We start from the raw sequence: 13843 nt of genomic DNA, 5'->3' as shown, positions 1-13843 counted from the left end.
TAATATTTTATAATCATTGCAAATATAAAGTTCAAATCCAATTCATTAAACGGTTGAGTAGGTCTCTTGCGAGACGGTCTCAAGAATTTTATCTGTGAGACGGGTCAATCTTACCAATATTCATAATAAAAAGATTAACATAAAAAATAATATTTTTTCATAAATGACCTAAATAAGATATTAGACCCATGAAATTGATCTGTGAGACCGTCTCACAAAAATTTTTGTGTAAACTTTTTATGATATTGTAAATTCTAGATTAGTTGATTAATTGATATCAACGCATTAACATATAACATTTAATTTTAATTAAAAAAAATTAAAGTGGAGAGAGAAGTAGAGAATAATTGTTGGTCAAATAATTTATTATCAGAGTCCAAATGTATATGACAATATCCGTACTATATATATATAATAAAAGGAGATTTTATTGTTATGTTAAAGCTTTAAGTACCACACGTCTTTTTCCAAACTATCCCATCAAATTATAACAACACGATTCTTAACCACCGAAAAATCCAATAATTTTTATTACTAGGAATTTTAAAAAAACGAAATTCACTTAAATAAATTAGATATATATTTATTTATATAAGTATTTAATTTTTATGAAAAATTTTGAAAAATAATATTTATGCCTAATGTACGGTGTAAAATCTCGGCTGATCAAATTGAATAAAAATTTGTGTGAGACGGTCTCACGGATCGTATTTTGTGAGACATATATCTTATTTGGATCATCCATGAAAAATATTACTTTTTATGATAAGAGTATTACTTTTTATTGTGAATATCAGTAGGGTTGACTCGTCTCACGGATAAAGATTCGTGAGAACATCTCACAAGAGTCCTACTCATCAAATTGAATATGGTTGGACTTAAATTTTAACACATTTTTTTAGCAAATTCATTTGTCAAGTTCAAATCACCGAGTGATAGGTCATTGATCAGGGAAATGATAATTTAACGACAGAATAAAAGATAAGATTCTTTTTGTTTGACATTTAATAACTTTGTATAACACCAAAAAGAATTATATGTATTTACTATACTGAAAATAATATTATATGAAAAAATTTGACATATATCACATATAAAAACGATGACAAACACATACACAGTAAATACACAAAAACTCTTGTAAAATCGTTTCACATATCAATTTTGTGAGACAAATATTTTATTTGTTCACACACACATGTACGTACAAATAAACTCAAACGTTCAACACAAACACACACATATTTTTTTTTACTATGTTTTATTATTTAAAATCATCTATAAATTATATCTAAAGTGTTATCCAGAAATGATGTTTGGAAGTGAGAAATCGGCCGTTTGAAATAAAAGTTGAATAGAGAGATAATAAAACAAGTCGAAAGTTTATACATTTATGAAAAATATTAAAATGAAATATTTATATTTGGACAGAGAAGTTGTTTCAAAAAAATATTGGAAACTTCTACAAAAAATAATTTCAAGAGTAAAATATATTTAGTTAATAAAAGAATTTCTTATATATCCAAATTATCATCGCTAAGAATAATAAATTTTTATTAATATCGCTAAGCTTCAAAAGCATCAGTTAATAGCTTGGCCTTTAAATCTCACTGACCCACAACCTAAGGCCCAGCTCAATGGTTTTAGTGTTGTTGTAGCCCACAAACTAAGATATCCTAATCCGGTCCAAGTTTTTATGTTTATTTTTTCCAGGGAATTACCGATTATTACCTCTATTTATTTGACGTCAAATTCTACATATCTATATGATTATGATATTTTTTAAAAAATAATAATAATATTATACACACAATGTAATTAATACAAATTTAGAATTTAGTAAACAAAATAAATAAGAAGTTTAATTTATATATTTTTTTTTCAATGGGATTCTTGTAAAAAACTTCGGCTGAAATTCAGATGAATTGTTTATATTATATATAAGGGATTCAAAGGGTATTAAACTGTTTATTTCACCCTACCTTGTGAGGCACTGCTTCCATGAGATGATCAAAGGTCCAGATTTAAACACACATACACCCCATGAAGTGATCAAAGGCCCAGATTTAATCACCATATAAAATCAATGGCTGAGATCCTGTGAGGGCACTGCCCCCACAGATAGCATCTACTCTACCGTATTAAACTCCGTTTTAATTCCTCAATTATTCCTATAGAATCCCATGTTTATTGCTATTAATGCGGCCAATTCTATCCTACTCTAGGTGAAGTACTCCCCTTTACTTTTTTTCTTACACATGTCTTTTTTTTAATTATTATTATTACATTTCACACTATTTTAACCAAAAATCAACCAAACTAATTTCGTTTCATGTATATAACATGTGTTATATTATTATTATTATTATTATTATTATTATTATTATTATTATTATTATTATTATTCTCAAATTTTAAAACTTAATATTTTATATTTAAAAATTACGTGAAATTTTTATTTGATAGTAAAATTTTTACGTTTGAGGTTTGAGATTTTTATTTCTATTATTTTTATTTTGTGCTAGAATCATATAAATTGTAAAAAATCAATATTTTAAAATTTAATTATTATAAGAAATTCTATGTTCTACCCATTTATAAACACTAATAAAATTATTGTAGCTACTTTTAAATGCTAGACATATATATATATATATATATATATATATATATATATATATATATATATATATATATATATATATATATATACTATTTAGTGACAGGGAGTAAATCTCCCAGAGTAGGATAGAATTGGCCCTATTAATGTCTTTAATAATGGTAATTAATGACACCCACAATCTCTATATAATGTCTGCACACATAATTTTTTTTGTATTGTAATTAATTAAAGTAAATAATTATTTTAAAATTAAAATTTGCAACTCAGAGATTAGGAAAAAAACAGATTTTATATTTTATTTGAGGTTGTATTTGAATGGATGAATTTGAAGGTAGTGATTTCAAATCCATACTAACAAACCAATATAATTAAATCTAATTGACAATACATTTCAAATAAAAAATAGTTAATTATGATATTTTCAAAAAAAAAAAAAGTTATTTATGATAGATTTAAAATTCAATTAAAATAGAATATTTTCAAATTCAATTGCGTTCGTTAATTGTGCTTTACATTCAAATGAAATATAAATTTTGCAAAAAATTATTGAGAATGATTAAAAATTTAAATTAAAGGTACGAACGTGTATAATATAAAACGAGTGGAAATTTATTAAAATTAAAAATAATATCTTATTTGATTTCAATAAAAACTACAGTTTCTATTTTTTTGGGTAGTACTAGTTTTTAACGATAATTTAGATGCAAGTGGGACTGTGGGAGGTGATATTTGAGTTCAAGCTTGTTCTTTTTTCCTTTTGAGCACCGACAATTTGCTTCCGAATCTACTGATGCTCGCTCTTTGACCAAAGTTCCTTCGAGAGTAGATACTGAATATGCTTCTTGTTCCCCAATTTTCCACTTTCACTGTAATCAGTGGCTGAGAAAAAAATGAGTATTTAGTGCCTAAATATATAAATGATGGCGATGGTGATGGTGGATGGCTTTCGCTGAAGAAATAATTTGGAATTCAGTTGACATTCTTTTAGCCTTTTTTTTCTTCTCCATGTGTCTGTTTCTTTTTTGGGTATTTGAAGATTAACAGACTAATTTTGCAATGATCAAGATTCCTGAGATATAGTTTGGGATCCGGATTGGTTGCAATTTTTTTCATTTTTACTGTGATTGGAGTGTCTTTTGAGCCTGCAAACTAAGTGAATAGGCTTTCATGAATTCAGGGTTATGTGAGTTGTGTACCGCGGATCGGTGAGGTTGTAGTGCATTGGATTTTTTCTATGGATAATTCCATTAAAATCTCAACTCTACTTCAAATGGAGAAAAGGAGGTGGCTTTTCTTGGTGGGTTTGGTGGCTTTGACTCATTTATTTTGTCAGTCTTTGATGCTACCGGATGTGCACACCCTTCTTTCGCTGTTTCCGGATACCAAGAACAACGAATTTGTGAAGGAAAGTGAATCATCTAGGCAATCTTCTGGTGATATGGGGATTACTAACGACCGACATAAGGTTGCCACCCAAAACTTGAATAGCGAATCTCAGTTGGTGCGAAAAAGGAAAATCAGTAACGGTTATAAAGTGGGCGGAGATATTGAGAACGAAAAAGAGCTGATGGAGAAAGACCAGGAAATGAAGATAAAACTTTCTTTAGATGGTACTGACATGGATGATGATTTTGATTTTGTAGAGGATGAAACTTTAGATGATGAAGATATAGACACGGAAGAGTTGTTTGTGATACATAACGATAAACTTTTACAGATCGGAGGTGGTGAATCTAGGCAGAACTTTTCTCTTGCTCGGGCTGTGAAGGGAAGTTCAGGAAATATTATAGTAGACGCTGATACAAGAAAAATAGATGAAACAACTTCAAATGGTGGCTCTATTAATATATCACTTGTATCGGTCAAACCAGCTACAGTTTCATTGAACAATTCCTTTGATTCAAAGCATATGGAATTTGATGCTAGGAAAGCCAATGGTTCTGCCCTTGATGTATCATTTGATAAAAGTGAGAAAGTATCGATAAGTCAGCCTGCTAAGAAGAAGATGAGGTGTGATATGCCACCTAAAACAGTGACAACAATAGATGAGATGGAAACTGTTACTAATTCGAAATCGTGCCAGTTCACGTGCCAGTGTGAGTCTCCTTGATAAATTTAAAATCATCGCCTATATCTTGTTTCATCAGGTGATAAATATTAACTTTTTACTGTTGAATTTTAGAAACCGAGATGGTCATCTGAGCATGACCAGGAAATTTCGACAGCAAAGTTCGGAATTGAAAATGCACCAGTTTTCAAGAATGATCAGGAACTTTATGCTCCTCTATTTCGAAATATTTCTATGTTCAAAAGGTTAGTGTCTATAATACGTCAGTTTAAGGGAATGAACACATTTTGGGTTTGGTGTAATATATTTCCATACTAGATTATCTGATATTGGCATTGGTTTAGATTTCTTATTCTTCCCCTGCCTTTATGTTTTCAGTTCCAAAGACTCTCTAACGCATGCTAAACATAAAATGTGGATTAATATGCCTCGTATATGTCTGCTGCAATCTTATATTACGTAAATACATCTGAATATAACTCGTTTTTTTAATCATTGCCCTTGTTTAACATTTGTACAAATCCACATTAAATAAATAAAACAATAGCCTGCATTTCTATCATAACTGCTCTTGATTCTGTCATTCTTATGTGCTTGAACGAGTGAATGTATGAAAGAAATTTATTTTTTTTCGTTGAGACTAATTATCAAGTTCTTGCGAGAGTTTTAGAAAAATAAAAAGTGGATTTTTGTGAAAAAAATTCGCATCCTTTTCATGAACAAACAGAAGTAGTCTTGTTCCAGGCAATAGGCATCGGATTATATATAAAGGGACTCACATGGGCCTTCGTTATATGGATCAATTTTTTTGTGTAAATGCATTATGTTCACATAAATCATTTATAGTTTTCAAGTTTTGATTTCTGTGTCATTTTTGCTAGAGTTTCCAAAATCTTGTACTCTCAGTCAGTATCTCATCGCAACTCATGAAATGTTTAAAATCCATGAATGATGTTATTACATGCTCACACTCATGTGTGATGTGAAACTTTTTGAAGTTTTCTTATTCATGGTATTTATTTAATCAAGCAATTTCCTATGGCAGGAGCTATGAACTCATGGAACGTGTACTCAAAGTATATGTATACAAGGAAGGTGAAAAGCCGATCTTTCATCAACCAATACTTAAGGGATTGTATGCATCTGAGGGATGGTTCATGAAACTGATGGAAGGAAATAAGAATTTTGAAGTGAAAGATCCAAGAAAAGCTCATCTTTTCTATATGCCATTCAGTTCACGGATGCTAGAACACTCACTTTACGTGCGAAATTCCCATAACCGAACAAACCTTCGTCGATATTTGAAGAATTATTCTGAAAAAGTCGCTGCAAAATACCGTTTTTGGAACAGAACTGGTGGAGCTGACCATTTTCTTGTTGCCTGCCATGATTGGGTAATGCTTCATTTACTTCTGTTTGGTCCACGAACTAGACAGTTATAATTTTTTTTCCACGTCCTTCAATAAGAAATTTTTTGAGGAAAAGTAGAGCGCATTATCGATTGATGGTTTGACTAGCATTAATATATTTCTGCAACCTTTTCTTTGAAGAAACTAATGCTTTATAGTCTAATAGGCTCCATACGAAACAAGGCACCACATGGAACACTGCATTAAAGCCCTATGTAACGCGGATGTAACGACAGGCTTCAAAATAGGAAGGGATGTCTCTCTTCCAGAAACATACATCCGGTCAGCCAGAAATCCACTTCGAGATCTAGGAGGAAAGCCACCATCTCAGAGGACCATTCTTGCCTTTTACGCTGGAAATATGCACGGGTATCTCCGTCCAATCTTGCTTGAGTTCTGGAAAGATAAGGAGTCTGATATGAAAATATTTGGTCCCATGCCACCAGGCGTGGCAAGCAAAAGGAATTATATACAACATATGAAAAGCAGCAAGTACTGTATTTGCCCAAAAGGTCATGAAGTCAACAGCCCAAGAGTGGTTGAAGCCATCTTTTACGAGTGTGTACCTGTCATCATATCGGATAATTTTGTCCCGCCTTTCTTTGAAGTGTTGAATTGGGATGCATTTTCATTTATTCTCGCAGAGAAAGATATCCCGGATTTGAAAGAAATACTGGTTTCTATACCTGAAAATAAGTATCTTGAGTTGCAACTTGGTGTCCGGAGAGTTCAACAACATTTTCTTTGGCACCCAAAGCCTTTGAAGTATGATTTATTCCACATGACCCTGCATTCCATCTGGTATAATCGAGTTTTTCAAATGAAATTGAGATAGCAAAGCTTGGAGCTCCAAGAAACAGGGCAAAAAGCATTTTCCCCCCGTGTTTTTTAAAAATGAGTTAAACATAACTATGTGAACGAAAGCGTAGGAGCAAAAAAGATTTTGAGGGTTTTTGTGACATTTTTTAGAACTGTGGGGTTTTGCGCCTATGTTTTCCGGTGTTTTGTTGCCTTTGTTCAAAAGACAGGAGGCAAATGTGCTTCTCTCCAAAGAATAATGTTTAGGTACAAGGAAATGTATCTAAGGGCCATCCGCAGAAAAGATGAATGGAGGGGACAACAACAGAGTACGGTATGTTGGGTTTGAAGTCTATTACTGATTGAATCAGGCTAGTTTGTTTTTGATTGCTTTGCCTTGAAGTTGCTTTTGAACAAAAGCTAGAAACTTTTCGAGTGTAACTTATAGAGCTGAATGGTTAATCTTTGACAGGGTTGTTTTAGTATATATGTCTTGCTACGCTTCTTACTCATATTTTGAAGGTTATGGCCTAGAAGGATGGGCTATCTGTGTTGGGGGGAGGTGAGTAGAGGAAGATTCAAGAGTTTTAGGGAGGGCGACTCAATGAATTCGAAAGGAAAAACTCGAATTTTTGAAGAAAAACTACAAAATTTTCAGGTTTTTTTTTCTCCTGAAAGGCAACTTCCTGTTGAGTTACTCCCCAGAGGTGAGGCTCAATGCTAGGGATTCCAATGGTGTTCATGCTCATTCAGTGAAGATAATCTAACAAAGTTAATTCCATTGATTTACTAATGATAACCAACTTGGTAGAACAATCACACATATTACCTACTAACTCTTTGGATGGTAGACGTGAATTTCAACCATTCCTTCCTCCAAAACTAGAATCCCTCAATCATCATCATAGTTTTGTGCATCGATGGCTTCGACGAGTTTAAAACGTATTTTCTGTGAATATGATCATCTCAAGAATGTAACACTTTGTTTCATGTTTGAGTCTGTCAAATTCTTATCTCTCCCTTGAACAATGTGGTCATGATGGGGCTTAAATCTATGTTTTTTTTTTATATTTCGAGGGATCAAATCTGGTGAAATTGTTGGAACAGAATTCAGTCTAATGACAAATTGTGTGTATGAAACATATGTGATAATGCCCGTTTTGTTATGTAGACACAAGCTTTACGTACGTACAACAATAAGATCTTCATCTTATTTATTTATAAATAAATAATAAATCCAGTTAGGATTATAAATGTTCATAATCAAATCAATTGATTCAGACACATCCTAAATTTTATTTCTTATCTCAAGCGTTTATTTCAAATCAATTATATTAAAAATAAAAAAAATTGTTTTAAAAATTGGATAATTATATAGACAAGACTCATGTAAGTTGAGTACATTATTAAGAAACTCTAAATCATACCGAGCACGAGTCGGTCAACCGCGCAAAGGCAACGACTTCGTCGAACAAGCTGCACGAAAATCTTAAAAGTCAACCAAATTGTCCAATGCATGTGAAGCTGGCTGCCTGTACACACACATATGTATATATTCAAATACAATGATAAGTTTGACTTTGTCTTCCCACAACCAAAGAAAACCATCGTTATTTCTTCAATCCTCTCTGATTAATCCCATCAAAATCCCACCACCACCAATTCTAAAACCTTTTTTTAAAAAAAAGAAAAGAAGAAAGTGAGATTTGGGAGTGATTAGGATGAGGATTGAGGACAAGAACAAGAACAAGAATTCTGTTTCTGGAAACAGCAACAATATCACCATTCATTCATAGTGCTGAATCTGGAGATCTGCCTGGATTGGTCAGGCTGCTTGTCTGCAACCCTTTGCTCGCTAATGAGAAAAGCATTCTTGTCAGTACACGTTTTAACATATATCTATCTATATATGGAGTTATTTTTTTTAGTGGATCGTTATTCTTTTTAATCATATTTACATGTGGATTAATCGTACTAGTTTCCAATTTTTTGATTAGTTCATACTGTTAATTAGTATCGATTTAATGGAAGATGTTGCTTTCGAATTGATCATAGCCATGTGTGTGTGTGTCCAAAGTCAACATGGACATGTTGAGTTAAAATTTTTTTGATCTCTTTAGATAATCATGCTTGGTGTCTCTTTGATCTCGTTATATTAACTCTTATAATTTATTTGATCAAACTAGACACTACCATTGTATTCAAATGTATGTTTTATATTGTTAGATGTCTCACATCGGCTGGATGAAGTTATTGAGATTTGTATATATGAACCATGCCATTTTTGCTTGCTCGAACATAACAATTTGGATAATCATCATCTCATGAGCTAGTTTTTTGAGTGAAATTAGGTACAAGTCTCAATCTTAACATAATATCAGAGACACGTTTCGATCTTGGTTCAAACCCATCATTATATGTAGGATTATCTTGTGGCCACCCATTAATGTCTTATAAACTTCACGCTCCAGTAGTTCAGTTCATTCCCGGACGTGAGGGGAGTGTGTTGGATTAAGTTTTTGGGAGTTATATATAAGAATTCGGACAATCCAATTCTTTTTAGCTAGCTTCTCAATCTTAAGATGGTATCATAGATAAATTCTGATCCTAGCCAAAGTTCACATTTATGTATTGGACTGTGAGAATTTTATATATGGACTTTGATAATCCACCTTCTTTAAACTAGATTTTAGGATTGAGTTATCAATCTTAACATAGACCTTGGACATTCAAATGAAAGAATCAAATTATGGCAATTTTTTTTGGAATTTATCTTTATATAATATAGAATCAATTTTTCCTGAAATATCTCGTATCATTTTGTTCCGTGGGATGGATCTATGCAGATGTTACAGACACCTTTGCATGCCTCTGCTGGTCTCAACAGAAATGAGATAGTGAAGTATCTGCTTGAATGGAGAGGATCGGTGAACGTAGAGTTGGAAGCTACAAATGTTGTATGTATAGCATCTTTATCTATTTGTAATATTTGTCTTTATCTTTATAAAAAACGAGAACAAACATGAACTAGTTGGGAACATAGCTAGTCGAGCAGAGTCTTGTTTTTTGCAGGTCCATGGATGATGGATACGGTCTCAGATTTGTTCATTTTCTGTTGAATGCAGTATGGTGAGACTCCATTACACTTCGCGGCTAAAAACGGGTGTGTTGAATCAGCAAGAATTCTTCTTGATCACCGTGCAGACGTCCACGCCAGAACTAATGTTTGTGTCTTAATTTGCCTAGTTTTTTTCATACAAAAGTATTTATTGTATTGTTTTGAAAAAAAATTATATCCAATCAATTTTTACTTTGTTATTTATTAGTTGATCTCTTGTATCTAATCTAATTGCAGAATCAGATGACTCCATTGCATCTTGCTGTTGGTTTTGCGCTGCGATCTGGTGACAACTCGATAGTCAAGCTGTTGTTAGAGTTCAATGCCGATTGCTTTGCAGCAGACGATGTATGCATAGTTCTTATTTTTAGTCGCGAACTACTAGGATTTGATATTTTTTATATTTTTTTCTACGCCATAATTAATTTAAGCTGCGAAATTTAGTTATTCTAGCGGAAATCTTCCACTTTTCTTCCCAAAATCACTCATCTATGTTGGAAAAATGGCCAAGATTAATATAAAATAAATGCGGTGTTTTAGTCTTGTCGTTGTATATAATGTGATGAATTGGTAAATGATTTAGGTGAAAATGACCAAAATCAGTTGACAGAGATTACTTATATAACTAAAGTTGGTGATCAAATGTACAAAAGTAATAAAAGAATATCATAGGATGTGTATTACATGACTAGAAATAAATGTTGTGTTATTCTTTTATCCGTTTCTATATGTATATCTGCCGATGGAATTTACGGTGAAAAATTTTGATGAGCAGGAAGGCATGCTTGCATTCAATTATATACCTGCAACAGGCTATGAACATGAAGAATTACGCCAACTTCTTAGGTGCGAATACACGGGACAGAGCAGCTACTACAATACCTCCAACAGCAATAACTACAACAATGATGTCTACAATACTGCCTACTCGTGGAGTAAGTACCAAAATGTCGAAGAACCAAGGAATTACAAGGATGGTAGTGATGGAATAAAAGCAAAAATGGACGAGTTCGATCGCGAGTTGTCGAAGATAGTTGGATTAAGGGATCTGAAACAGCAGCTTCAGAAATGGGCGAAGGGGGTACTTATGGATGAAAAACGTCGCGCCATGGGGATAAATTTGGGTCCAAGAAAGTTGCCTCATATGGCGTTTCTTGGGAATCCGGGGACCGGTAAGACTACTGTAGCACGAATATTGGGCAAGCTGCTACATTCTGTTGGTGTGCTTTCTTCTAATAACGTGACAGAAGTGCAGAGATCGGATTTGGTGGGGGAATATCTGGGCCAAACTGGACCAAAAACCAGAAAAAAGGTAATTAACTGTGTGATTCTTATAGATAATTTCCAGTTCGTTTTTGCAATCTTTTCCTACTAAAGTATGCAGCATCATAAAAGTAGGTATTGAGAAATCTTGGGAAGTTTCTAATAGGTTATAAATTCGATGATATAACACATTGTAAGGTCAAAAGGGATGCAAAAGATGTATATGGGCGGTAAATCATTGGAGGACAGAGGGTTTTGAGTCTATTTTTTTCTAACTGGTTTTTTAGCTGCTTTGGAAAATCATAGGGGACTAAATGCATTTCACCCTTAATTTTATCCAAATACGAGTGTCGATGGTCGACCACCAATATAGAGGCAGAAAGTAAGAATATGATGACTGTTCGACCATATTGGGATTGTGGCTGATCAATGAGCAAACAGAAATTAACATAACATCAATGGTGTTTCGACTGAAAATTTGTGTCAATTTTAGAAGTATGCATTGGGTGTATCTTGAGAGTTTTCTAGCACCCTCAGGAATGATTAAAAATACTTCATAAAATCATAGAAAACTTAGGTTTTTTGAGTAAAAAATAGACTGATGGCAGCAAAATATGAAGTTGCACTACTCTCTCTCTCTCTTCCAAGGGAAAGTGAGAGTAGAGGTCCCTCGTATGTTCTGTGGTGGCTTACTTATCTTATAGTTCAGGGGCTTTACCTGTCTTTGGTTTCGTTGCTTGTTTTTTTGCGTGTTTGATAATACCACTACCTCATAATGGAATCAGATTCTTCTTTGGTTAGCAGAGCCTCCCAATTCTTGTTAATTGACTTAAGGTTGGCTAGCCTTGCTCTTTAGTTGATTGGAAAACCTGGCGAGCTGGCAATCCACCCGGCTCGGTGTTTGCAGGATCCTATTCCAGTGAAATCCGCAACAAAAGGCAGATGTCTATGGTCTTTGCTCTAAAACGTGATTTTGGGTTGAAACTCCAAATCAGCCTAAAAAATAGCTGCCTTTTCACTCAGAGTATTCTCGATTTTTATCTCTAGAAGAAATCAGTACCTTACAACATAGTGCTATCAACTCGTGATGCATATTCTTTTCTACTTATCATACACCATGCAAACGCTTTTCAATACTCATGATGCAGATCGAAGAGGCCGCGGGTGGCATTCTTTTCGTGGATGAAGCATACCAATTAGCACCCGAGCAGAAGGGATCAACGTACCGTGATTATGGTTTTGAAGCGTTGGAAGAGATCATGTCTGTACTAGAAGATGGAGATACCGTCCTAGTTTTCGCAGGTTACACCGAACCAATGAAGCGCGTATTCTCCTCAAACGAAGGATTCTGCAGAAGAGTGACACACTTTTTCGAGTTCGATGACTATAGTACCCGAGATCTTGCTGAGATGCTGACATTAAAGATGACAAAACAGGATGAAAAGAGTCGATTATACGGGTTTAAGCTCGAAAAGGGGTGCACTTTTGATGCCATGGTTTCGGTGATAGAGAAGAACAGTAGTGAAAAGCTAAGGAACAAAATGAACGGGGGATTGGTGGATCATATGTTGAATAACGCGAGAGAGAACTTGGATTCGAGGCTTACATTCGATTCGAAAGGTGATGAATTATTTACGATCACACTGGTCGATTTGGAGGCTGGACTTAAACTACTGTCACAACGAGTAAAAGTCGAGTAAAGAGACAGGAAGTCGAATAATGTAATAAACAAGTATGATTGATTATGTACCAAATACTATTTATAACTCTACTTTGTGTGATTTTGTGTTAAATGGCCCTGAATCTTATACCCAATCTTCATTCTATTGCTGTGAGAATCTGAATGAACAAAAAAATTTGTATTTTATTTTTTGAAAAGTAAAATTTTTTGATCAACAACTTGTATTTTTTTTTTTTTTACTTTTAGTATAGTAACTTCTTAAAATAAGTTATTTTTGATATCCACCAATTATCAGAATGTTCAATTTTTGCCAGAAAACGTCGACAAGATGATGACTAAAGTTGACATGGCAAAGAAATCGATTTACTTAAAAAAAAAAATTAAAATCTATTGTCATATTATATAAAAATATTTCTAATACTTACCCAAAACAAAAGGGAAAGCTATATGTTTTCTCCCACCAAATTCCCAAGACTAGTTTGGTTTGGTACGATCCACCTATGTGTCCTATAGAGCTATGGCAATAACTCCATATTTAAGAAGGAAATTGTTTGCTTTGGAAGAAGAAAATAAACCACTCACGTTCACTATCCACGTTTTAATTGAAAAGTTTATCCATTTCCATCTCTATAATAACTCTCACTTAAATCATCAGTAGGCGCCATTAAATTATTAATTAGACGAAAAAAGACAATAACACTGAAAATAAGTCAAAACTTATATAAAACAAGGGGAAGTTATTTAAAAATCCTCAATCATAATATTTCTTTGCATTCACTCCCTACCCACAAAATTGTGGTACTATTTCATACAAAATGTGGTACATTTCATGTGGAAATGTGGTACACTTCATGTGGAAATGTGGTACTAAAAAAGTACCTAA

The 13843-nt window shown here is 33.3% G+C and overlaps 1 protein-coding gene and 1 pseudogene across 1 annotated transcript; both read left to right on the top strand.

Moving 5' to 3' along the window:
* The first annotated feature begins 3313 nt into the window (after positions 1-3313).
* On the top strand, positions 3314-8590 carry LOC140825916 (probable glycosyltransferase At3g07620; annotated as a pseudogene).
* Positions 8543-13105, top strand: LOC140825918 (protein CfxQ homolog). The gene is made up of 6 exons (XM_073187965.1): positions 8543-8773; positions 9745-9855; positions 10024-10122; positions 10254-10364; positions 10792-11328; positions 12428-13105. The coding sequence occupies exons 2-6, from the start codon at positions 9745-9747 to the stop codon at positions 12977-12979; spliced, it is 1410 nt and encodes a 469-aa protein (XP_073044066.1). The 5' UTR covers positions 8543-8773; the 3' UTR covers positions 12980-13105.
* Positions 13106-13843: the final 738 nt, after the last annotated feature.

This window comes from Primulina eburnea, chromosome 3, assembly GCF_022965805.1.
Source record: "Primulina eburnea isolate SZY01 chromosome 3, ASM2296580v1, whole genome shotgun sequence".
Taxonomy (NCBI): domain Eukaryota; kingdom Viridiplantae; phylum Streptophyta; class Magnoliopsida; order Lamiales; family Gesneriaceae; genus Primulina; species Primulina eburnea.
This window is presented reverse-complemented; position numbering and strand designations above follow the sequence as displayed.

Excerpts from the sequence above, each read along its gene's own strand:
- LOC140825918 (XM_073187965.1), top strand. The coding sequence starts at position 9,745 with ATGTTACAGACACCTTTGCATGCCTCTGCTGGTCTCAACAGAAATGAG. Across the intron at positions 9,856-10,023 it reads AGTTGGAAGCTACAAATGTT|TATGGTGAGACTCCATTACA; the intron begins GTATGTATAGCA and ends TGTTGAATGCAG. Across the intron at positions 11,329-12,427 it reads GACCAAAAACCAGAAAAAAG|ATCGAAGAGGCCGCGGGTGG; the intron begins GTAATTAACTGT and ends CTCATGATGCAG.